We start from the raw sequence: 26,257 nt of genomic DNA on the forward strand, positions 1-26,257 counted from the left end.
TGATAATAATCACGTATCTGATAGAAAAGCAGTGCACTAGGAAGCAAACAGTGCATCAAGCTCTTGCAATAGTTTATGTAAGTTGTGGGAATGGCTTTAAGTCAACCATGATTACTAGGATGAATCTGGTTAAGACAAAAAACATGTATGGAAGCCAAACATGAAACAAGCTCGTCATTCTGGAGGAAGGAGAGTATGCAGCAAAATAAAGGCGTTCCTGCATATTTTAATTAATCAGGTCCATTAGAAAGCTTCCTGTTAAGATAATCCTCAGAAATAACATTACAAAAAACCATAAAAATACCAATACATCATCATTAGAAGTCTAAAACACAAAAAGTAGATCAAAAATGGCTGAACAGTGAATATTCTAACAGCTTCTTTGCTTCAGTTGACAAGAAGTGCAAACTACGATCAGGCTCACCTGATAGGAGCATGAACAACAGCTGATTCGAGTATCTGCCTGGACTACACATGTTCTGCTCCACTAATTAAAACAAAAGGCAACCAAAGCAAGTCAGAAGACCAGCAGATAAAATAGAAAACAAAAAAAACAAAAACTTGAAAATGAAACCTTATAATTTTTAAGACAAAGCCAATGGTTAAATCAGGGAAGAAACAGGACTCTGGAGTTGGAGGTCAGTCAGGCAACACAAGCACATGTAATGGTACGTATACCAGGAGTGACAGAAAATCCAGAGTTTAATGTCAATGTGAAGAACAAAACAAGCATATATGCAACTGATTTAAGAATTATTTTACCTGCAGGAAAATAATTTTTCATATTAGTTGGAGTTAACAGTAGCACCAAAAGTTAGAAAAAAATGTAAGCTTTGTCAAAGATGAGTCACAGCAGATGTTACGAAAAGTTTACAAGTGATTTATCCAGAACTTACAGAGGTTTTGTTATGTAGAGCAAATATAGCCTCTCATCAACTACAAACTGAGTAACACTGTTTAGTGCATTTTAGAATAACACTGAAAATTTAAAGTGTTTTTTTTCCTTTCCACTTAGCTATTATGTATTCTGGGATAATATATTATCACAGATTCCTAGCTAAATTAACTTATTCCCATTTCACAAAAACAGCAAAACCAAAGTTGTCCTTGGAGCTGCAGTTCTAAGCAGCAGTGTTTATTTAGAATATATTTTTAAAAACAACTTTAACCATCAAACATTAATGCTTCTGTTACAGATGTCATCCCACAACTGAGCAAGCAGCAAGGTGTAAGTTTAAAACATACAGTATACTTTTCTACATTAAAGATAAAAGATTACACAGTTAGGTTTACAGAAACCCATAGGACAAATCAGCCTACAACAAAACACAGTTCCTGAGAATTTTAAGATTTCAGTGAAGACTCTCATTTTAAAAAGGTCAGGAGACAAGTACCTCGGATAGTAGCTTCAGACCTCTAGGTAAGAGCCCTGCTAGCCTGTGGTTCACTTCTAAAGTGTACACGAGAGGCAACCAAGAAAAGAAGCAATCCTATTGCAACCAGGATTATGTTTACTAACCACAGTTGCTTGCATCTACACTGGAATTTCCCCCCATCTTACTCAAAGGTCCACAAAAAGATGTGCAGTCCACTGATTCACATTTACACATTCCAATGTAAGACAAAGGTAAAGCTGTGTGTAACTGACTGATTTTGGAAAGAATGTTTCATCATGTTAGTAAACAAAAGCTCAGCACCTCACAGATGAAAGAATTTGTAACTAAATATTTTGGTTAGCCATTAAACAGAAATCAAAGTCTAAAAAAAAGCTGTGAATTCTTGGAAATAACATTGAAGAAATACTCACAGAACACAGTTGATGTTGTACATTTTACTTAAATGAATTACAGCAAATTTCATCAGTCCTATGATTTATAAAGTACACAAAATATGGACACAAAGGAAACCAAAACCCAAAGGAAACCAAAACCCAAAGACAATCACGTATGTGTGTATGTACATATAACATACAAACACAATGTGCAAATTTCTTTTAATGCAAGTTCAACAAAGCTTATGCAGGACAGAGTTGTACAATGTTAGTGGGACAGAGTATTCTAGGCATCCTAATGACGTTTCGTATCTACAGCCAGTGCAAACTTACAAGGCACAAACTCCATGCTGACACTGTAGTGTTGTAAGTTACATTCAGGCACATCTCGTTTTGATTTTTTTTTTTTTTGAAGAACTACAATGGAAGTGCTACTTCTATACTAAAGTGCCAGCTTTTTCTCAAAGTTTAAGAACTAAATTGATGTAACCTACATGCAATAATGATCAATAGGGTTCTGAGTAATTTATCACTGCAAAGTCTGTGGCTAAATCACATGAATGTATGCTATTTCCCAAAATACCTCCCTTACATTCTTCAGAGGTGACTTACACCTTGCCAGCCTTAACATATGGAATCCCACTCACACTTTGTGTAACTTCAGTCACACTCTTGCAGAAAGCAAAACTATTTAAAAAAAAGAGCCAGCAAAAAAACCAAAACCTTTCAAGATACTTGCATTTAACAAATATTTGCTAAATTGCATAGTGAGGTGTGTATCAGCTAGTAAAGAGTTAAAAGCAAAAGCTGTTTAAGGCAAAATTTTAACACAGCGTAGCAGAAAAAGCCAAACACCAGGTCTATCAGTATTTAAACAGAGTACTGGCCCATAGAGACTTATCTTCACAACGTTTTCTTTCTTACATTAATAGCAAACCCACACTTGCAGTATGCTTGATTAGCAAATTCTGTTGCATTTTTCTAAATGAAATGAGAGCAATTAACATGTAGGCTGATTGACTGATACTGAAAACACATGACAAATAGATTCTCTTCTACCCCTCAAAAAAGGGTTTTTTGAGCCTCCTGGGAGTTCAAACCTCACTTGTACCCAGGGTGAATATAATACCTAAAATCGAACTAATCATTTAAAATTTTCTAATGCTTAATACGAGTTACCACATCACTTTGCTGCCTCACCCTGAAGTTGTCTTTTCAGTATTATTTTTCAATAGAATACATTTAATAGACATCTGAGGAAGACAATACAATACAAAAGCTTAAGGGTCTTTGCAGAGATCTTCTATTCCTTCTGCGAAGTAAGAAAGGAGTGATTTTATTGGCATTTATTTGTAGTGCCATCAGTAAAGACAGGAATACTTAAGAAAGCAAAAATAGTTCTAATGTTCCACATACATCTTTGGTTTAGCCTTCCTGACCAAAATCTTCTGTAAACTTCTTTAACTTCTCCAGGTCCTGTTCATTAACTGTTGGTTTTGTGCTAGCTAGCGACCTAAGCATATCGTTCTGTCAGAAAAAAAGAAAACAAATGTATTGAGAAACAAGCATAGCACCACTGCTAACAGTATTGTTGCCAAAAAAACACGCTTTAGAAAGCCTTTTAAAACAAGATGACCATAGGAACTCCTATTTAAGCAAAACTTCAAGTAACCCCAAACATTTCTGCACACAGGCCAAATTTTATTTCTATGAAGACAGACAATTAGCAGTGAGTTTTTCAAGAACAAAACCACAATCTCAGGTTTAGGTTTTAGCCTCTCATCCATTCAGCATCCATTGAAGTGTTATTCATCACTGCTTACTGGAACAAACTGAACTTCCTATCTTTTTTTTTTTTTTAAATCTACTTTTCAAGTACAACAGTTTAAAGTTGAAAATAATCAAATGTTCCCATGTATTCTTCATAGTCCATCATGGTCAAAAACCCATGAATAAAAAGTACAAGAAAACTAATCAAGTCCTGGCCAAAGGCAACTGAAAAGACTAGATGCTCATACTACTATAAAATCATTGGTAAAGATGAAAGTCAACATCATGACTTTCCAGACTTGAAATTTGTCTCATCATACTACAGATACCCTGCACAGAAAAGATTAAAGCCTGATTTATTTATTTATTTTTAAGGGCAATAACTGCTTTTGGGCACTGAAACAAGCTCCTATGCAACTGTAGCACATTAGAGCCTAAGTTCCATTAGTAGCACTCAAGGAATTATTGTATTTAATTCCGGGAGAGACAGATGAAAAATCCACTTAGACTACACAGGCAGAAGTTTTAGGGCAGGCCTGCACTTGCACACATCTTTTTGTGCTTCCTTAGTATGCAAATATACAGAGATAACTCTTCTCACACAGATAACTCTTCCCATATATTATTTATATTTACAAAGCAGTACATACTGTTTTAGAGGTTTGTGATGCTCATGCAACACACTCTTCCTTCATTAATTACAAGAATATTTGTACATTAGAACTGACATCAGCACAAATTCGATATCAAGTCCTTTCCTCAATGCCCTTAAATTCTGAATCTTCAGGGTGAAATATAGAACAAGTGCCCAGGAATTTTATTCATGTATTCACAGTGAACTAAAATTCCAATGTGTCTTGAATAAGATATTTTATTCCTTAGACCAAACCATGTATTTTAACATAAACAGAAAAACAGCTGAAAGGTATTGAAAGCTAGCTGCATCACCTTTGATGAAGTTTAACCAGAACTACCATTACATCCATCAGCTTTCTACATTTTATTGGATATACTTGCCTTTATGTTGCGGACAATATTTACTTACAGCACATCATTCCCAATTTACACTGAATATAGTTTCCCACTCTTCTCTCTCCTTAATGCTATAGAACAATGGGAAGGTAACATATCACAGGGCAGGGATTTTGAAGGTTTCAAATGAATAAGAGAAATGAAAGAGTAGTGGAAGATTCAGATGCTGCCTGTGGATAAATGGACTGCAGCTGCATGGCACCAAACAAGAACAATAAGAAAAAAATGCTTATCCGGGATGGAGAACTGGCATGTTCACAAGCATGCTGTACATCAGGATTCACGTATTATCTGTTATGTCCAGCATGTCTGAAAACAAACAGCTCACCCAATTGCCTTGCATACCTCTTCGAAAAAGCCTTTAAAGTCGTCTCTGAGTTTCACAAATCAAGAAAGAAATGCCACAAAAAAAAAAAATACCTACCATGGAAACTTGTGGCTCCAGTAATTTATCACCTGGAACATCCATCCATGTCATTTCTTCAGCTTCAGGATCACCTGGAGAGCAAGGGGTGAACAAATCTACCATGATATTTGGATTAGACACTGATGGTCCTTTTACCTAAAAAAGAGAAACAAAACAGAACGAAAACCCTTTACCACTCAGTTTTATAGGAGTTTGTTTTTTAAAGTCAAGAAATTGAAGCTGAACATCATCTTTAGAGCAAAAACACTCCCTGATTTTATGTAGATGCCCTACCCATAGGGATATCATGTCCAGCAAAAGAGGAATTGCATAGAAGTACTGGCATCATTCACTTTGAAAACACACAGCTGCAGCCAGATACTTAAATTCACATCACATCAAATCCTACAAGCCTCCTTCTCTTAAGGCAGGAATGTCTGTAGAAAGCTAACATGCCAGCAATACTATTTGGAAAAAACGACTCTTCCTAGTCCCTGGTCACTTTGGGAGTCCATTCATCACTGGTTAACAGCTTTCTAAATACTTCTCCAGTAGTTGTCCCTGAGTGCTCCCCAAGTCAGGCAGCCAGCGATGCCTTTTTAAACTTTTACTTACTGCACTACAAAGCTCTGTGCACCTTTTCTGACAGCACTCGATAGAAAATAGGGCCATCTAGTGGGAGAACTGCAACCAGCCTCTTTTCCAGATGTACGGACAGACCCCCAGAAGCTGCACCAGGAGTCTCTTCCCTTTCTGCAGTGCATATCTAGGACCCACAGTTCTATTTTCTTTCATCATTATCTGAAGCATCACACATCCACAGGAACTCAGAACACATGCAAAGACTGAAAGACAACACACTAACCAGCTGGTTTTAACTGCAGAGAACTGGATTTGCCATTCCAATCTGCTTTTAAACTACAGTGCTTTGAACACAGATTGTAACCTCCAAAACACTGACAAACCTCAGTTATCATCACTTGGAGCAAGCAATGGTTTACAATGAGTTACTGAAAACTGAGCAAAGTGCTGTTTAGCTGGGACAAGTTGTCTGTTACTATGCAAATAGTTAATAAAGCCAAGATTTTTCTTATAAAAATAAGAAACTGTATCCAATTGAAGTACTAACAAAACAAGTGGAATAAACTTGACTTTTGTCAGAACACTCAAAGTACTGCAGTTCTTCCAGCAAAAGAGGTGAGAGGTAAGGATTGCCTTGGGTTGCTCTGTAAACTGTGACAATTGAGGTTATTTCTTGTACTGCGGTGGTCTGAGACATGCCTCGGATGCTTGCAAATTTCAGTGAAAGGCTAAAAAGGTAACAACCCATTGGTCAGAAATGTCATCGTCATTTAAAGTCAATAATGGATAAATACTTTAGGCATCCCTACTGAAAGGAAGGAATCAGCCAGAAAATCCCTGATACATCAAAATATTTGCTTTTTTTTTTTTTTTTAAAAAAAATACAATTTATGGCAGCGCTACTGCTTCAAAATATTTTTTCAAAATGTTCTTTGTATTTAAAACTAGGAAAAGACCCTCAAAAAACACTTAAAAGAGTACATTCTAGGGGGCATTTTAAGGGGCAACAAAATGATGACTTCCCTTCACAGAATCAAAAACCTCTGCAGAATACCTTAATGCAATACATGAATTTCTGTTAAACGAAACTTTGCAGTAAAAGCGTAAACAAAAATACTTTTAGTTTGGGTCTCTTAAAAAGAAGTTCAAAAAACCATCTTATTTAGTTGATACATTTTTATGTTTTTGGAATTTTGTTTATAACCACTGATAACCTTAACACATTTTTTCCCTCCACTGAAAGCATAACAGTTTAGAAACAATTTAAGCAACACTCGTGCAAATTCTCTGGGGAGAAGAAAATATTGCACAGATTCAATGGATTTAGATTGGTCTTAAGAACTCCAGGGGGTTGTTAGTCAGATGAAGTTTTTGAGATCCAAACATTTGGAAGAAATGTTTAAGTTTGCATATAATATGTAGACATCACTGCAAGATAAGCCAAACATATCTATAGCTTCAACAGCCTCTTTAGAGAGCAGCTAAATAAGCATAAGCTAACTTTCACATTACACCAGCATCTAGAAGATGTTTCATTGTTTGGGCAGCATGGAACCTTGCTCAGCTGTCCTGCATCTTTACTTTTGTCACAAGTAACATTAGGTTAAGATTCCAGTAAAAACAGTCACCTTAATTTTTCAGTTTGAAGGATATTCCAAGCAAGCAGAATGTGCGTAATTATAATTCACCTGTTTCCATATTGATGAGGAATACATTTACTAACACAAACACTACAGAAACATGAAGAACCAAATAATTTGATACAAAAAAAAAAAAGCACCTCCGTAACACTCCATTTGAAGTTAACTTCAAACTGAATGCTTTTAACAATAGCTAGAGATGTGAAGAGTCAGAGCTTGGATTACACAGAACAAGTACCTAGAAACCAGCTGCATCAGACTTACGGCAGAACTTGTGTAAAAATGAAAGGTGATATCCATGTACTCTCTTAAAAAAAAAAAGGACAGTGTATAAACATTCATAAGCATTCAGTATTACCCAAACCAAACTCAGTTTACTTCTAAGAAATTTTCAGATCAAGATAATTTTAAGTCAAAATAGCATGAAAGTTTTTTGATTCTTACTTACTTTTTTAAAGTGAGTAGCTGATTGCACTATTCTAACAGGCTGCATCAGTGCATCGCGTACAATGATGCTTATATCTGCACCAGAATAGCCCTCAGTTCTTTTTCCAAGCTCTCGATAATCTGATTCTGTTAGGCGATTTGGAGTTGACCCAAGGTGAAGTTTGAACATTGCAGCCCTGGCATGGTGTTCAGGTAAAGGAATATAAATACGCTTCTCAAACCTGGTTTCAAAAAGAAAAAACAAAACACTCCACAGACACTGGCTCATGCAGGTGCACAATGGAAAGAAGCTTATGCAAATCAGTATATAGTTTGTTCCTAAGTGAAACTGCTTCTTTCTAATATTGTATTATAAACCGTTTAAAAAAAATCTAAGGCAAATATTCAACAAGCTGTTCTCATAAATAATACTGTAGCCACCATAAGCCAACATCCAAAATATAACAAGTATTTCATTTTCTATAACAAGTATTTCATTTTCAGGACAAAGATCATCTCTTTAGATTGTATTTTCTCCAGGTTCTCTCCACCAGATCTTGTGTTTTAAAAGAAAAAAACAGAAGGAAAAAAAGAGTCTTCAGTGTTGAAGTACATTTGAGCACTGTTCACACTTGGAGAAAGAACTGCCTCATAACATGTTGAGGAAACCACTTTCTATGGTTTCTAACTACTTAGAAGAGAACTTTGTAGTTGGAAACAAATTTGAAGTCATACTCTCAACAGGGCTGTAAGTAGAAACTGGTGATATCTGCAGTTCTTCCTTTGAAGCAGCATCTGTTGTCACAGTAGAGATTACCTCCCACCAACAAAATGAGAAACTCAATTCTGTAGAACAGAATTAACTTGCTACACATGACAAACTGGGCCAAGGCCATGAAAAATTAATTGTGTTACTGCCATGTTGTACAAGTTCCTTTGAGTTTTACAGACAAAACTTAGATACTCTTTCACACTGCAAAGAATGACCTGAAATTTTAGGTAACACATCCATTTCTGTATCTGTCTATAAAACTATAGCCATACAGGATGGAAGCGACCTCTGGAGGCCACCTGGTCTAAATTCCCAAAGTACAGTCAGCTTGAATTAAGTATATAGATAAGAGTCAATGGCACTGTCACAGAAAAGCAATGTTCCTTTAGCCTACAAAAATGGCCACTGTCCAAGCTGTCCTCATCACAACATAACCATACTTGTAATGTAACTGTGTTCGTCCTCTGCTGCTCCGCAGCTGAAAGATCCAGCTCATCAGATACATGTACAAAAGCTTTTCAACTAAAGAAAAGCAGTTAAAATACACTCTGAAAGATCACACAAGTTGTGTGTGACCAGTACAAAAACTTGGTAGTACTGCGTAACATAAAATTACATTTCCATGAAATTACTCAAGCTATTCAAAAGCTCCCTACAACTGAAATGGGCAGCTTTGCCCCCTCTTGCCCTTCTGAGCAGCATGTTTCATATCTTGTCCCCCATGCCAACCATGAAATCAACCAGCAAATACACAGAATAGTCTTCTGCTTGCCCACGCAGAATTAGCTGACCAAGATATGAAATAAACTACAGGGTAAATACAAGGGTGAACAATCCACCTCTTAAGTGGCAAGGGGCTATTGACTCAGTCCAGTTGTGTCTGAGAACATTAGCCACGTCTGCAAGCATTAACGAGATTACTGCCTCAAATAGCCTTGCGCTGAACCTTCACAACAGTTGCAAATTTCACACCATAAAAGAACACCATCATACCTTCTCCTGATAGCAGAATCCAAAACCCAGGGTATGTTTGTTGCTCCTAAGACCAATATTCCTTCATTGTCGACACCAACCCCTATGAGGGCAGAAATCATTTCACCATTTAGAAGAGAAACAAAGACTGTTTTAAAACATTGTCAAGATTTAATGGGGTGGAAGTGCAGATTTCTTTAGTGTTCTCATGCCAGCTGTACTTAAAATACACGCCTGAGTTCCTTTGATTCTGAAAACCAGTAAACTTACCTTGCATCTGGACCAGAAATTCTGTTTTAATCCGTCTAGCAGCCTCGCTTTCATTTTCACTTCTTGACCCACATAGTGAATCTATCTCATCAATGAAGATAATGGAAGGTTTGTTTTCTCTGGCAAGCTGGAACAAGTTTTTCACTAACCTTAAAAAAGGAAACAGCTGCAGTTATCTTAATGTAAACACCATCAAAAACACACAATTTAGGATTACGACAGTTACTTTGCTTAGAAAAAGCTAAAACAAAAAAAAAAATTGACCCCACAAAATGTATTAATAAAGCTACTCAAAGATACAACATTCTTCCAGCTCCAACAACTCTGCATTACATGGAGGGAGATACCACAGTATAAAGGGAGGTGAAGCATCAGAGTACTCCGTGCATGATTTTGCAGGCAAACCCTGCTTAGTTTTACACTTCTACAAGACAGATTTAACTATATAAAGCCACCAATTTAGAAAGAATCAAACCAACATGGCTTTGTCTTATTTAAGATTTGCAACTCAATCTGATTACCTCTAGAGATTTTCTAAGAAATATGTACATTCTTTTTTTTTTTTTAAATAATATTACAGAAGTCAGTTTGCCAAAAAAAAACCCGAGATGAATCTTACCAACATATTATAATAAGTTACAAAGGAAAATAAATAGCAACACGCTGGAAAATTCTTCGTATCACTGACACTAATAACTTTGGGCAACAGTCCCAGCCTGAAGAGAAACTGAAAGTCTTTATATTGACTTTGACTTAAATGTCAAACAGAAAAAATGTCAAGTTGGACTCCATTTTTTTATTCCTTTTGCAACAGAAAAGCAGCTTAAGGTTTGTATCTTTTTTAGAGGGGAAAAAAATATCCAGTTCATACACTAAAGGCCTCTCTTCCTCACCCTATCAACTTGAAATTGCATTGCTCATTTGACACATACAACTATTAAAGCATGGTTTTGACAAGTATTCTCATCAATTTACAAAAGCCCTTTCTGTGCAAACCCAGAGCTCTCTCTCAATCATGAAATCCTCATGAGAACGCTAGATGGACAAATTCCTGCACTTCTAGATTGCAACGGATATCACTTCAGGCTTCCTGGTCTTGTTCACATGCCACATAGTAACAAATGAAGTTATGTTGAGGAAAGAAAATTTCATGGCTGCTCCTCACTTGCAAAAATGGTTTGGAGGTGAGGAGCAGCCATGAAGTTTTCTTTCTTCGTGTTAACTTTGTCTTCCAGATTCTCTTTAAAATCAGAATGAAGAAAAATCACCTCCATACAGACAAAGCAATACCATGTGTTAACCACAAAGCTGTTGAGACAGGTGAGTGGGGTGGTGACAAGATGAAAAGTACCCCCAAAATTTCAGACTGATGCAGTGCACAATCACAGCTGAGTTCAGAAAGCGGTGGTGATCTCCATAGTGCTCCTGACATCTTTCTGAAATAGTTTTAAAAACCCTCTTGAGCACTGAGGAGCAGTCCAGCTGCAGCGGCACAAAACGCAGCACATGATGGTATCTTTACCTGACTGACACTGCAGCACAAAGCATAGAAACACCAGAAGTTTGTTTTAACAAGACACATGACCCTTCCCTCAAATTTAATTTCTTTAGTGTCTTATCTAGCTCTGTAATACTAATTTCTTCTTGCCAGTATTTCTCTGGACCTCTGGCAACTCCAACTTACTTTTCGCTCTCTCCTAACCACTTCGAGACCAGGTCAGAGGAAGATACTGAGAAGAAAGTCGAGTTGTTTGCTTCTGTTGCAACAGCCTTTGCTAAATAAGACTTTCCTGTTCCTGGTGGTCCAAACAGAAGAATCCCTCTCCAGGGTGTTCTCTTTCCTGCAAGAAAGAAACCATCATTCGTCAAAAAACTCTATCAAAAACAAACCTATTTTTCTGACGAATCCTCCCTAATTTATTAGGTTTTCTGTATCTACCTAAGAAACTCCTGTCAGTCACACCACTAAGAGCTCAGCTGGTGTTTCTGATACATCAGTATAATGTTCTTCTCATACTAGTGCCACTCCCAACTTCAACAGTAGCATTAGAATAAGAAATAAATGATGTAATTCTGACCTGTGAACAAGTGTGGAAATTTAATGGGCAAGATCACTGCTTCTTTAAGAGCTTCTTTGGCACCTTCAAGGCCTGCAACATCACTCCATTTTACATTTGGTCGCTCCATAACAATAGCACCTGTAAGAAAAAATTATATAAATTAGCGATGCACATTTTTCACAGCTTCCATTTGAAAAAAAAATGCCCATGTTCATAACGAACAAGATCAAACCACTTCTAAGTAGATTTAAAGAATAAATAGTGTTAGTCAAATGGACGCTATTTCACAGAGGTTTGTCACATTGGTTTATTGGAGTAAAACATCGATAACTAGAATACTCAAGAGTGAGCAGAAGTTCTGCAGTGCCCAAAGCTAGTTTGTAACTGACCAGAAAAAAGGCATTTAGTATTCACAGAGCAGTATCTTCACTAAGGGTACCGAGACAGCATCTCTCACTGAAGCCCACCATTGTACTTTCCAAAAAATTCGAAGTTTCATTGTAAACAAGGAAAGAAATAATGTAGTTGCGTAAGCCCAGCACTTAGAAGATCCTCTAGCAGATAAAGTAACTTGTTGGTTACCTAGATGTGCAATAAATAGTCTGAACATCCATTGCATAGGACTTTTAAGAGCTAGGGCTGAAAGCATCAGAAAGTTTACTTTTTCTACAGCTTAGCAGGCTCCACGTATCTTCCATGTCTAGCCACGTTCTCTCTAAGTTTATCACCAAGTCTTATCTCAATCAACAAGTTATAATTTGATTTTAGCCAACTGAACTGTGATTTAGCCTCCTCTTCAGGCTTCAGATTAATTAGTCTGATCTCAACAATGTTTTGTCTCGACTACTGCTAGACGGAACAACTTGAATCTGAACTAGTAATGTAATAATAGATTTTGAAATCCTGGTCAAGGCAAATCCAAAAGGTAAGAAAAATCTTCCCAGTTGAACGAGTGCCAACCAACCCAATGCTTTCAAATACGCTGAAGTTTCAGCTGCCCTATTTGTATACCAGCAGTTTTCTGTAATTTCACAATTAGCTTTCACCAGTTATTTTCTTGACACCTTAACCTTATGCCTTCAGAACTCTGCAAATTGATTTTGTTAAGGCTTTCTTTTTTTTTTTTCCTTTTAGAGAACTGAAAACTTACTGCTACTCATGGCTAACAGATAAAGCAAATAACACTTGCTCAGTTTTTCAGCATCTCTGTTGAGATTTTTTCTTTCCCACGTCTTTTTCATGAGATTGAAAGGAACATTTTTGTTAACAATTCCAGTTGTTAACAAATATGTAATTTGGAGTCCAAAAAACATCATCATGTTGTTCAGTGTGTTAAAAGCACTACAGTACAAGTTTGCAATCAACTTCCTCTGTATACACTGAAATTCAACCCCTCATTTTCAATACAATAAATCCTTCTGCTAGGTTAATTATATCTCAGTTTTTCTTAAAGTATACAGGACTAAGGGCTCCATAACTAAAATAATTAGTAGAAATGGTAGGAACAGCAAATTATTTCAAAGCTGAAGTATCAGTTATCTGCCCCAGACATACCGTGATAACTGAAATTACCGCAGTGTAAGAGATTACCCACACCAGGACACAAAAGGAACTGGACATCGTAGGCTTCCTAATTTTGTAGGTGTAAATGAATAGCTGGAATATTAAGCAATAGAGTGCAAAAGGCCTTTAAAATTCTAAACACGAGTACATGACAATAAACCCACAATTACTACCCAGTCTGAATGTCAGTGGCCACTTCTCCCACAATAAGTCAAGTTGCTGCTATAATTAAAACCTTGAAAACAGACATAGATTTGGGAAAGTTCCATAAGGCAAAGTCAGTTAAGAGTAAAAAGGCAGTAAAATTAAATACAGGAAATATCTGTGGCTGTTGTGGGAAGCAAACTAAGATGAGTAACGTGAAGACTGCCCAGAGTTTATACACTGAGTATGAGACTCCTACGTTAAGTTTAAAGACACCAAGGATCTCATATCTCAGATTTCCAAAGCATGAAAACAAATAAGCAAGAACCTTGCCATTTTATAGAAAAGTCTTAAAGAAGTGCTAGGTGCGAGACACTGTTTCTTGAAGACTGAAGGTCAGATTCATGTGGGAAGAAAGAGTGTTTATAGTGAGAGATAGGGGTAAAAGTCCAATGCTCGTCATTTTTCTGTTGTTTTAAAATACAGGAAATTGTCCCTTAGAACTACACATGAAATCAAATAAAGGTGTCAAGAAATAGAAAAAGCATTGCAGTTTCAAAGTGTCATACAACAGCTCCCGAAATTATACAAGCTGAGAAATCCGTTAAATGCATTCGATCTTTTCTACAATGAAGTTTCTTCAGATTTGTATCCATCGCCTGTCAGGGAAGCTCTGAACAATTCTTCACAGTTAAAAAGTAGTAAGTATCAAGCAAAGCTACTTTTTTTAGCGTATAAAAAACTTGTGCTAGCTGCCATATGTTGCATCACTGAACATACAGAGCATTTGAGTTCAAAAACCCAATTCTGTTACTCAGCTGAGTATCACTTATCACTGCAATGTGAGGAAATACTACAAGAACAAGAACCCATCTTCTCGACTTCTAAACTCGAGTGCAAGCTTCCCGTATTTGTATGATGTCTGTTACCTTAGGCGATAATACTCCAACACGCAAGAGTAAAATAGTGATACAGTTTAGCAAGTAACTACCTGAAACCTTGCAACTGTTCCCTTTGGAAAAATGCTTTCCTGATAAATGATAGAATTCAAACAGGAAACACAGAGGACGGGAGATGAACTTCAACATATTCATGGCACACAAATGCATACCTCCATAAAGACTACACTTTTGTATGTGAACAGTATATACTAATTGAGCCACTTAATGACAATATGTTAATCCATAACATATATGTGCCAGTAATCTAGAAATTCACTTGACTAAAGTCATCTATTTAAAGAAAGGGAGACTTCAAAGTTACCTTGAAGTTGATTCTGTAGCTTCTTTTTCTCGGGATCCTCTGACTCTCCTTCCCCATCACTGTCATTCCTTGGATACAAGAAAAAAAATATTGAAATACATTGAGAGACTGCTTCTTAGATTAAAAAGTAAAAAGCAGAAAGACAGCACTCTGAGGAGAAAAAAAAAAACCCTAAAGATTTTAGGCTCTTTCAGATCTCTACAAGTTTACATCATTGTAGTTCTGCTTCTCCACACCACACTCTTTCTAATCCCCTCTCCTAACTGTTTCAACTTCCTCTTCCAGGTCTGATCCCTCCTCCACTTAACACACTTCACATGCTTTGAGCCATCCTCTAGGAAACAAAAGCCCTTGTACTGAACAGCATGGAAGCACCAAAACGGTTCAACTGTGGATGTTGGCACTTATCCCCTATCTGAAACTGCAGTTGGGCTTGGTCAATTCCATCTAGTACTATAAAAACTCTACACCCACATCTTGTCAGAATAAAGGGAACAGGAAGTTACAGAAGAAAAAAAGTAGACTAGGTAGAGAACAACGGGAGGGCAGGTCATGGAGTCATGCAGCCTCTGTGACAGTAACAATCCCTTCTATTACAAACCAGCAGAATGCAGCGCAGCTCCAAAAAATAAAACTGATGAGTAGACAATGAAGGAGACTGAAAGTCAGATGAAGTTTCAAGAGACAACTGAGCAACACTTGCTGTTCAGCGCTGCGAAAAAGGGCAATCTCACCTGGAGATACCTTCCTGAAACCCTTCCTCTCCCCCGTCCCCATAGAGCCATCAGCAAATGCAAAGGAGGCTCTGCTTGTTCAGTAGGTCTGATTCAGCTCTCTGATACGTAAAATGAAACACAGATCTAATAAAAGGAAAGCAGTGGAGAGGCTAGGCAGCAGCAAGGCACTGGAGTGATTCAGGCCATCTTATGGAACATCACCCTACAACAGAGCCTTTTGCACCTCTTACCATGCGAGACAGATAAAACTCAGGCCACAGTAATCATCAGTCTGCATTTATTTTCTAGTTAGCAGAAGAATTCACATGCAGAAGAATTGCGTCATCAGGCTCACTGTTGTTAAATCTGATAAGAACGTGTTAGTCTGAAATAGCTTTCATTCGTCAGTGAATTTCCTATGCAAATATTCAATCATCTTAGTAAGCAAGCACAGAAAAGCCCGTGATATTAATTCATGTTATTTTATGTTTATGTTATTTTATGTTATTCATGTTATTTTATGTTTATGTTATTTTTCTTTTATTAGCCCACTGTACTTCAACATCAATAGTCACGTGAAGTGTTTCAAAAACACTAGTGAAAAAGATCTGTGAAAAGCTGAATTTTAGAATAAGTTGAATTCAGGAAGTATTTTGCTTTACCTTCTCCCGAAACATACCCTTTTCCATCAGTAGGACCAGACTCTTTAACTGGTTTTGGTGCAGATTTTTCTTTCTTTTTCAGATATTCTTTCAGTTTTTCTGCTCTGTCCAAGTATTCTGCACATCTCAATCTAATGCTCTGTTTTGCTTTATCGCCCTGTGCTTCATCTAAGAGTTTGAAGAGAAACAAAGTTATGTTAACAGCAAACACATGTGCATCAATCAGAAAACAAGGCTAGATCTGTCATCTTTATGTCTTATGCATACACCTCTCTCAGCGCTCACCACATAACCAAGTTCCTCAACTACTTATTTTTCTCCTGTACCATGGAAAGAAGGAGTGACAGGAAGGAGTAATCATCCACCAGAAATCAAACACACACCTGAACATTGCTTTGGCTTAAAACCCGACTGAACAGGATTAAGGACAATGGCACTGGAAGTTTTTTCTGTCAGCCTGTCAAACTACTGTCCATTGTTTTAATAATTCATTTTCTAATCTAGCTCATCAAGAAGATGCTTGTGCTGAGCGATTTTTTTTAGTCTGGAAACACTTTACCTTTCCATAGCCTGCTAATTTTAGAAGTCGTTCGCACCAAAGAAAAATGACATAAAACAACTGAAAAAGACAGGTGTGCTTCAACAGCCACACTGTTCTTTTAGTCATTATTATAGTATTTTAAATCAGCAATCAAAATTTAAAATATTAGGTTTAGATGCTAAGTTTAACAATGCCGATGTAATTTTGGAAAAGCACGAAGTCATACTCTGTCAAAGTCCATACGATTTAAGCTAAGTCAATTTGTGTTTTATCAATTCCTTAGTGACTTTTTTGTTTGGTTCAGTTCCCCCCCCCCCCCCAAATTACAGAGATCTGTAAGTGCACTTATGTCTGGCTAGCAACCCTAACCCGCTCTGTTTATGGCTGTACATTAAGAGAATCCACTCTTTGCATACAAACACTGGACATGAGATAGAAGGTACAAAGAACCATGAAAGAGAAAGCATAAAATAATTATGAGGGTATGGGAACCGAAGGAAAATGAGAACGTAAAAATCCATCCCATACATTTTGTTGGTCAAGGTGATGAGTAACACAGACATTAAGGAGCAAAGACGCCAGCAGAGATGTAGGAAAGCAAGTGGCATGAGTAAAAAAGCAAGAAGTGCTCCGTGGATACTACAAAGAGTTCTTGCGTATGATATGGTTATCTGCACAACAGAAGTACAGGAATCCCTGTACTTCTGTCGCACTTCCTCATTTGCAGTGGCCAGCCTGAGACACTACAACAGAAACCCAGAGGGCAGACAGCAAAACCCTGTGTCCCTCTCTTAAAAAAAAACCAACACTAATAAACACTCAAAGAAAAAAAAATCTGTTTTCTTACAAGTAAGGAGCAGAATGTAGCGAAGGCAAAAGCTGAATAACACATGACCTCAGTCAAACTACAGTTAGCAAGTGTCAACTGATAATGAAAGTCAGATTTTAAATACTGATGTCACCATAAGAGATTACTCTGTGCAATTTGGCTATAAAACTCTACTTCATGACCTCATACATTGCACTTACATTTAATAACGTGAAGAAAATACTGGACAGCATGCTGGTACAAGCGGAAGGCTTCCTCATAGTTGCCTGCTTTGTCTTCCTGTGCTGCCTTGCTAGCAAGGTCTATTGCTTTCTGTAACAGAAACAAATAATTAAAGTAAGTGCTGTCTGACAGCATTTTGCATAATCAGAGAGATTTTAAACTGTTGCTCTGACTTATTTTTGATATGTAGCTTTTCTGCTCTTTAACGTTTACCCCAAAAAGCTGAAGGCAACTGATTGCAAGCCTTTGATGGCACTCTGTACAGGACATTTCCATCTTTTCATGAACAGTGATAAGCAAAACTTACCAGCACACAAAGAAGCAGTAAGTGACAAGATTAATATTCTGCGTAGTAACTATTACTGGTTTGTCTATGCAGTTTTAATCACCAATCTCTTGCATTTATTACGGAAAAGTTTAGAAATACATTTCATGTTTTTTTGTCACAGACGATTTCATCCACGAGTCATGACATCGGAAAACCTATTGACAGCAGAGTCCATATAGGAAGTACACGACTATAGAGTGCTGAAACTAGCTCTATCACTGTTCCAACCCCAAGCCGGGAGTTAGCTCAAAGACTGATGATTTGGTTAGCTTCTCTTGAAGGAGTTAGGTTCTTGATACCCAATTATGAAATTCTAATCACTGCTCTAGGAGGGAGCAGGGGGAAAGGAGCCCACTAGACAGAAAACAGCTAAATTATGAGCACCAAAAGAGCCCTATTAAGAAGGATTTAGGGATGAATTTTTACCTTGTTTACTGAACTAGTTTCAAACAGAACTGGCTGTAATCTAAGCCACCGTGCTGTATACACTGACCTGTGGATTTATTGATATCACTGTTATTCCTTTGCTCTCGAGTGCTTATTACCTTCTATCACGCTTGGCTCCTTGGCCGTGGCCTATACCACTTCAGGGCAATTAGAAACGACAGTCTGAACGTCTAGCTCATGGAAGCTTAAAAACGACCAGTTAAAAAAAGCCAGAGGTCACTAACGCTACCTCAATCTCTGATAGCCCCGCATGTACTTTCCTCACATACGGTCCGTTCCTCTTCCTATGCGTAACACAACCACTGTGAGCACGCTAGCTAACGTCAGGGAGCAAGGTGAAGGCGTTCAAAAGAGCTTTCAACAGACATTCCTGTGCACGTACTCTTGCCAGTATCCAGACACACTGAAACCGCCTCTCCCCCGCGCCCCAGCTGACACCCGCCCGGCACCGCCCGAGCGGCCAAGGCCTCCCCGGGCGGGCGGGCACCCGGCCCGGGCCTTTACCTCAGGGCCCTACCTGCAGGTTGCCGGTGGTGCCCGCCATGGCGGGGCGCTGAGGGTGGGAGGGCGCCGAGGGGGTGCCGCCGGCCGGAGCCGCCCCGAGCCCAACCGAAACCGCGGCCCCTCCGCCGGCCGCTTCCGCACTACAGCGCCGCTTCCGCACTACAGCGCCGCTTCCGCTTCCGGCAGCGCCTCGCTGACGTCAGCGCGTCTCGCATGACGTTAGCGCGCCCCCGTGACGTCACGCGCCCCCGCCTCGCCCCGCCGCCCTTGAGGGAGTGGTTGCGGGTAATGGCGGCCGCCCCCGCCGACGTTATGGCGGGAGGGGGCCGGCGGCGGGAGGGTCAAAATGGCGGCCGTGGCACCCTGAGGGCAGCGCCCGCGGCTGGGGAGCTCTGCGGGCCCGCCCAGAGGGGTTTCGCTCTGTAAAACTGCTCCGTGCTGCTCAAAGTGTCACTGCTAAATAAAGTCTCAGCTTCTGGCTTCATCTTTACATCGTTTCTGTAAAACATTAAATGGACGTTTATATATATATGTTTTTCTGATAAAGGTTTTTTCCCTATGCCTCGCACTGGAGACCGAAATAAAATCTTAACACCTTTGCCCTGCTCTTTCCCGTGGCTCGCTTGCCCTCATATCAGTCACACGCCCCCTTTTCCGTCATACGGGTGCTGAATGCTTTTATTCGCAGAACCGAGCCTTAATGAGTTCTGACACCCGTCATAGGCAGGCAAAAGTTAGTCACCTGAGGTTTAGCAATAAAACCCGGGTAATGTGCAATGTCTGCAGTGAACGAAGGAGGAAGTGACTCAATGTACAGCAAATTATAAACCAGTTTTGCAGAGTTCTCTTGCTGTATGGACCTCAGATTTATGAATTTCTGCTAAGTCAGTGCAACGCTTGTGCTAAATTAGTGACATATCCTCCCCTGTGTTACTGTAATTCCATTAGGTACAAAAGGAATATCTGAGAAACTCTTCCTTAGATTCATAAACCCCATTTTTCCAACTACCCCCAGTGCAAGTTTGGCCTACCTGAATGGTAATTTCAGTGCCACTTCATTATTATCGTTCTTATAATTTTTAATAAACCACTGAACATTTACGATACAATCAGCAGGCAGCCTGTTCTGGGCAGAAGGTAAAAGGCACTAACACAGTCACCCATATACCTAGGGATGTTGGGGTAATCTCTTCCCCTAACCCTTTGATCAGCAGTTTGTTTGGCTAAGTGTCTTAATACATGCATGCACTGCATGATGTTTCAGGTTGATTTTTAGGTACGGTCAGTAACAGCTGTTCTTGCTTTTATTGCAAACATGAAGAAACAAAACAAAACAAAACAAACAAACAAACGTGATTAGCAAAGATTAAGGCATGTAATCAGGCTCTCAGAAATGAGACGGCAAAGAGAACATCGGACCTAAGAGAGATGTTGGAGAAAGTGCGGTTTATTAAACATCCACCAATGAGTCTGTCACAAAAGGCAACTGATTGGGCAAGTGATGGGAGAGCTGAGCGTTTCTAAAGGAACCTCTTACTTGTGCTGTAATCAGGATGCAGGCATAGCATACTGTGGTGTGAAGTGCTCAAGAAAACTCTGGGTTAAACCACATATATCCATTTCGTTCTTATTCCAAGTGATGTTTTTCAAAGCATGAGATAAAAACATTCTTTTTACCTTTCCACTATGGATTATGTCATCCTGGAGCCTTCGGTCTTCTGTTAACCTCCTTTCTGTTTACAACACTTTAATTTCTTGCAGATGTCATTTCCATTCTCTCTATTTACCCTCTTATTCTGATTAGGATATCAGAGTATTCTCAGATACATCCCTGTTAGTAATATTTCTGGCTGTGTTATCTGTACCTATGATTTTCAAATCTGTAATGCTACATTTAGCTTTTAAACCTTGGTCTAAAACAGTAAGTTCACAGGTGTGTGAGTAACAAATGCCTCACCAGTCACACTGAGCAGGCTTCTGAAACTCCAGATAAAAACTGGTTTATGTGAATGTGAACGAGATAAAAAATCAGGAAAGGCATGTGTGACTTTACAGGTAACAGGTGCAATCTTATACTTCTTACTTAAGCCTTACTCATAGAGTATTTCTACTATGAAGTGACTTTGCAGCTAGTTTTGCCTGAGGAAATACTGTCTGAATGCTGAGTAATGATGTCCAGGCTAGCTCCTGAGAAGCAAATGAAGTGTCATGCCAAGGGTACCCTGATTTGAAAGACAAGTGTGGCCACGTTATTGAATGCTTCCCATTGCTGAAGTTCCTGTGTTACCATGTTCTCAGAATCCATATCATGTTACTGTGTACTGCTAAGTGTAATGAAAATAAAATATATTAATTATGAGTGTAAGTACCTATTGGCCTCAGCCACATCTGCTAATTGTCCAGGGTACTGTTAAATCACATCGCTATGACACTAGGTGGCACAGGCACACATGATCTCCACGATCCTGAAGGCTGAGCAAACTGTGGTGGAGAACATTTCTTGTTATCATCTTTTGGCGTGGAAAGAAGGGGGACAAACCACATGTTGGCTGAACACCTTGTGCCAGGAATAGATAGATATGTCAACAAAATGAGTCATGTCTGCAGCACAGCCAGGCCTCATAACAGTGATACTCCTCCACTGTGGCAACTGGCTATAGATATAGCTAATATTAGTGTGAGAGCGAGACTTTGGTATTAGACAACACGAGCCATGCAGTGAAGGGAAATCATTGCTGTAGAGATCCTAACAGTGCAGATAGACAAGAAGAAAGGTGGGAGAATACAACCTCTGTTTTTCTTTATTTTTCTACCTGATGAACTGCTGCAGAAAGGTCAATTTGACCTAGGTGACAAAGGCTGTCAGTAAGAAAGCTAGGAGGCGAAATTCAGATTGTCCAAATCCCATTGCATTACCTTGATCCTGTTCAGTGTATGTGCACATTCACCCGCCCAAGACAGGACCTCCAGTGGACGTGCGGCTCAATCAGTCTGGCCACATAGCCTGCAAGTCTCCCCCTCTGCAGTGGGAAACGCGGTGTGCCAAAAAGCACGAGTGCTGCTGCTGTAAGAGACCCAGGCCACAAGCTGTCCTCGGGAACATGTCTCCCCGTAGTATGGTGCCTTGGGGAACACTGCTGATGGGTGGCTTCCCTCTGTAACTGCTTTTAATTGCACTGGAAGCACGGCAGCATTGTGGAGGAGGGCTGTGTCCCTACAGCCCTTGTTCCGAATGCACTCAGGACTCTGGATGGAGAGGCAGGATGTTGTAGTTACAGAGCCCAGGAGGAAAAGGGTTAAAGCTGTCCTCAGTACCAGGAAGACTGAAGCCAAAATAAAGCCATGTTGCTTCTATGGCACTGCATGCAAGGGTGAGCCTCAGGGCAGGACCTGCTGCACATGGGTTTTGAGGAGTAAGTGGTCCTCAGACTCTGTGTCAAAGGGGTGTGCTGTAGTCCTGCTGTGTCCCACCCTGTGGCCTGAGGTGTCAGTGCAAGCGTCTCCAGTACAGGTTAGGCATCCTCTTCTCAAAGCCCTTGGTCTTTGCACCCCTTTCTTCTGCAGCTGCAGCAGCAACCAAAGGAAATCGGGGCCCTGCTTTGAAAGCCAGACCCTTCTAGCTGTGACTGGACCCCTCCCACCCTGTCCCTGTGGAGTACCATCAGCAGGTGGGGGAGGCAGAGGCTTTCTTGGACAAACCCAGCTCCTCTAGAAGAGCCTCCAGGTACGGTACAAGCACAGGGGAGGAGAAGTGGCTTTGAGGCAGTGATTTACTTCATGCTCTGCTCTTCCCCAGCCTGAGTGTCTCTGGTGCTACCTAGTGGCCACATGCCACCAAAGCCCATACCTGTCTTTAAATGCTGCTGAGAATTTGACTTTTGATGAATCATCTACCTTGGAAAAACTGACACTCAAAAATTAATATTTCCTCTTCCTTCTCCTACTTTTACATCCTGGCTCAAGAGAACATGAAGCCCGATGTGGAGATTGGTCTTACTGATCCATTTCACTTGGAAGACATTCATGGTCTGTGGTGGATGGTGGCAATACGTTTTCTGACATAATACAAGAACAAGTACATAGTACAAGGGTCTGGCTGTGCCTCTCTGGAAAGAAAAAAATAACTTCGTACATTTGGAGCTTTGGATTTCTTAGTTTTGTTAATTTTCTTTCTACTTCTGTATGAATGGATTCACTTTCAACATTGGAAACTCAAAATATCTAAATGCTTGAAAATTCACTATGATTTTTATTCAGGTGTTTGTATGTATGAAATGTGTTATCTTCTGGACTAAGTTACCTTACTCTAGAAATGGGATGACTCCAGATTTATGCTCCTGTAGTTCACAGTGAGATGAATCCAGTATATCAGGAAAATAGCCTGAGAAAATGATTGCTGTTATTGCTGAGGATGGATTTTGAAACTTTGAATTTGATCTTTTGAAAAAACACAGAAATAAAAATGTAGCTTTTCTTAAATTGTGCAATACATGGTCCACTACTTTTATGTATTTTTTAACATAATTTAGCATAGTGAGTGAGTCTGAGGATTTTTCTACTGCTATGTGAGTAGCAGCAGAAATTGTCAGGAACAAAAACAAAATCTGAAACAATATTTTTCTTAGCTTTGCCTGTGTTATCTTCAAGGGTAATAGCTGCCCCAAACAACATAAGTCTGGTGATTTCTGAGCCTTTCTTCATCATGAACTCACCAGGCAGGGACACTCATATTGACAGTCTGTACAGGCCAAGGACAAACATTTCACCTAAGTTTTCACTGCATAGCATTTCATATATTAGGTCTTGCTAATGCATTGAGATTAAATGGAATAAAAGCTCTTAAATGTTGACTTCATGCATGACTGAGTAAATGTGGCTTCAGGGCTGTATTGTTTGATTCATACCATCCAATTTTGCCAACTGCAACTCAAAAGTCCTCTACCCAAACATGAGTTCAGGGAGGAGTTTTGTACTATGCATTGCTGAGTTTGGTGTAGCAGCATTTTTTTTTGAAATGTCATTATAGCTGCAATGCTTAAAAGGCCTACAACCCTACTCACTTCAGAAATTTTATTGTAAAAAAAAAAAAAAAGATAAAAAAAATGTTCCTCAGCCAGTCTTTCTTCAAATGTAAAAAGCTTTGAGTTTGGACCATGCACTTTGGATTGCTTCACACTGACTTCATTTAAGATTTGGATGACCTATAGAATCCTTGGAACAATTCCTAAGGATATGTTAGACGCTCTCATCACCTGAGGGTCTTTTTTAATCACTGCCAGATTTTCTAAAAATGTATGCTGTAATCCAAACTGAAATTGTGTGTCTAATGAAATCAGTAGATCAGGTTCTATAGTCTGTGGGGGTTCAAGCTAGATTGTCATGACTTGTGTCTCACACTCTTAAAAAGACACACATCTGCGAGTTGACACAGATTTTCTTTCTGGCAATCTGCTCTCCTGTGCAAAAGAAAGCCTGTAGTTTTTGTTTGTTGTCAGAGTACCATAAATTTAAATTGTGGAGTTAGATAGCGAGGAGCAGAAAAGCAGTTCTGTTCAAGTAGGTATGTCTAAAAGGATTACCAGATTCTTCAAGACAGCTGACGGGAATAACTTTTGTCGTTCCAATACACAATAGAATAACTGAACTTGGCTATTGCAAAACAGAGAGTCACACTGCATGAGCAAGTTTTAAAACTGACTTGCTTATCTCTGACGCTTCCAGCTGCCACTTCTATTTTTGTTAGATTCAAAGTGTTTTTTGCCTGTGTGACTGTAGAGAGCAGTGTTCACAACACAACTGAATGCTGTGCAGTCTGAGAGGAGCAGGAGATGAAAGGAAGAGAACTGACCTGGCACTAGGCGATACTGCAACTCCTTCATTTTTTTTATTTTTTTTTTCTGAATTGTGGTTTGTTCTGTCATTTTCTTCTAAATGTTATTTTAAGCAATAAGAGTTTAAATGTGCCCTCTGCTTCAGAACTGCAGTAGAAATTAAACACAGAACCCTCACTGTTCTTTAATTCATGTGAGGGAAGATGGAATTGGGGCCATTCAAGGTGTCTTCCAACCAAGATGTTCCCTCTTTCCACTGTGTAGAAGATGCAGTGGTGGTGTTGGGGGTGAGCACCACAGATGTCCAGCTTGCTGTTGGATTTCTCCCTTATGCAGGCCAGGGAGAACACAACGAAGTCCTGCAACCACCACAGGAGAGTGACTATACTAGGAGTAGCAGGCTGTGCAACTACTGCAATCTAGTCTGCACTAGATTTCTAGGCTAGCATTTCCCTCCTAGATCCTTCCTTATTAATCCCAAAGCCTTTTAATTAGCTCTTGTATGGAAAGTAGCAGAAACTGGATAGAGAAGTCATTTATCTTTCTTTTCATCCAAGCCACTCTTAGCAGAATAATTTTAATTTTAAGCAGGAAGCTCTTTGAGCCTGGCTATTATTCTACTATAAGCTGTCTATAGTTCTTCTACTTGTGCAATACTGTGTCCACATCTTTTAATACGTCTCACGAACATGTCTGTTGCCGTATTTTATCCAAAACCCACTGAAATTGGCAGCCACCTTTGCAGTGGCCTTTGGATCTTGACCTGAGATAGACATATGGAAAGGCATTTGCATTGTCACAAGTTTGTGTAGACTAATTACAACTTTGTAGGTCACCTATTCCTGTTATATAAATGTCAATGTTATTGTGAAGTTTATTAGCTCACTGGAATATGCATGTATTATGCTCTGAAGTTTCCCCATAGAGCTTAATGGGACCATTAGATCTCAGAAGGACTGAAGAAAGCGTTTTCTCAATTGGTACATACTGCCTGGGTAAATGTAACTAGGAAAGAGAAAAAGAAGTATTCTATTATCAATTCCTAGCACTTTCTTTTGTAAAATATAGAGTAATTTTTTATAATTCACATTTTTTTCATACTTTTCCTTTTTAGGGCTAATACATAATTTTCTGTGTGTTTTATCATGCAAATCTAGTGGTCCTGGGTTAGTGGTGATATGAGCTGAATCAACTGCCGAGTATGGGAAGAGCTCGCTTGCTTTCGTGGGTGCTAATCAGCTTACTTTAGCTGAGGTTCAGGGCGATTATTTGTAAATTTTACATCTGGAAGTCAAGATGGGTTTGCAGGTATAACTTCTATAAATGACTGATGATACAGAGAAAGCATAGGGCAGGGTGTGTTACTTCAAGCAACGAACAAGAACGCACTCTGATTTTGTTGCCTTTAACAGACCTGCCAAATACCAACTGGAGAAGCAAGAATTAACATGTTTATGCCTCGTCTTAGCTGCATTCAGGGACAAACGAAGGCCTTCACTCTCTCCT

At 39.2% G+C, this 26,257-nt stretch overlaps 1 protein-coding gene across 1 annotated transcript; it reads right to left on the reverse strand.

Annotated features, from left to right (window-relative positions):
• Nucleotides 1–1,101: 1,101 nt before the first annotated feature.
• Nucleotides 1,102–19,108, reverse strand: VPS4B (vacuolar protein sorting 4 homolog B). Its single transcript, XM_048076118.2, has 11 exons — nucleotides 18,934–19,108; nucleotides 17,620–17,731; nucleotides 16,067–16,217; nucleotides 14,672–14,739; nucleotides 11,720–11,839; nucleotides 11,326–11,482; nucleotides 9,642–9,790; nucleotides 9,393–9,474; nucleotides 7,650–7,869; nucleotides 4,998–5,135; nucleotides 1,102–3,298 (listed from the first exon to the last, which is right to left on the reverse strand). The coding sequence occupies exons 1-11, from the start codon at nucleotides 18,958–18,960 to the stop codon at nucleotides 3,197–3,199; spliced, it is 1,326 nt and encodes a 441-aa protein (XP_047932075.1). The 5' UTR covers nucleotides 18,961–19,108; the 3' UTR covers nucleotides 1,102–3,196.
• Between the last annotated feature and the right edge of the window lie 7,149 nt (nucleotides 19,109–26,257).

Source organism: Anser cygnoides, chromosome 2, assembly GCF_040182565.1.
Source record: "Anser cygnoides isolate HZ-2024a breed goose chromosome 2, Taihu_goose_T2T_genome, whole genome shotgun sequence".
NCBI lineage: Eukaryota > Metazoa > Chordata > Aves > Anseriformes > Anatidae > Anser > Anser cygnoides.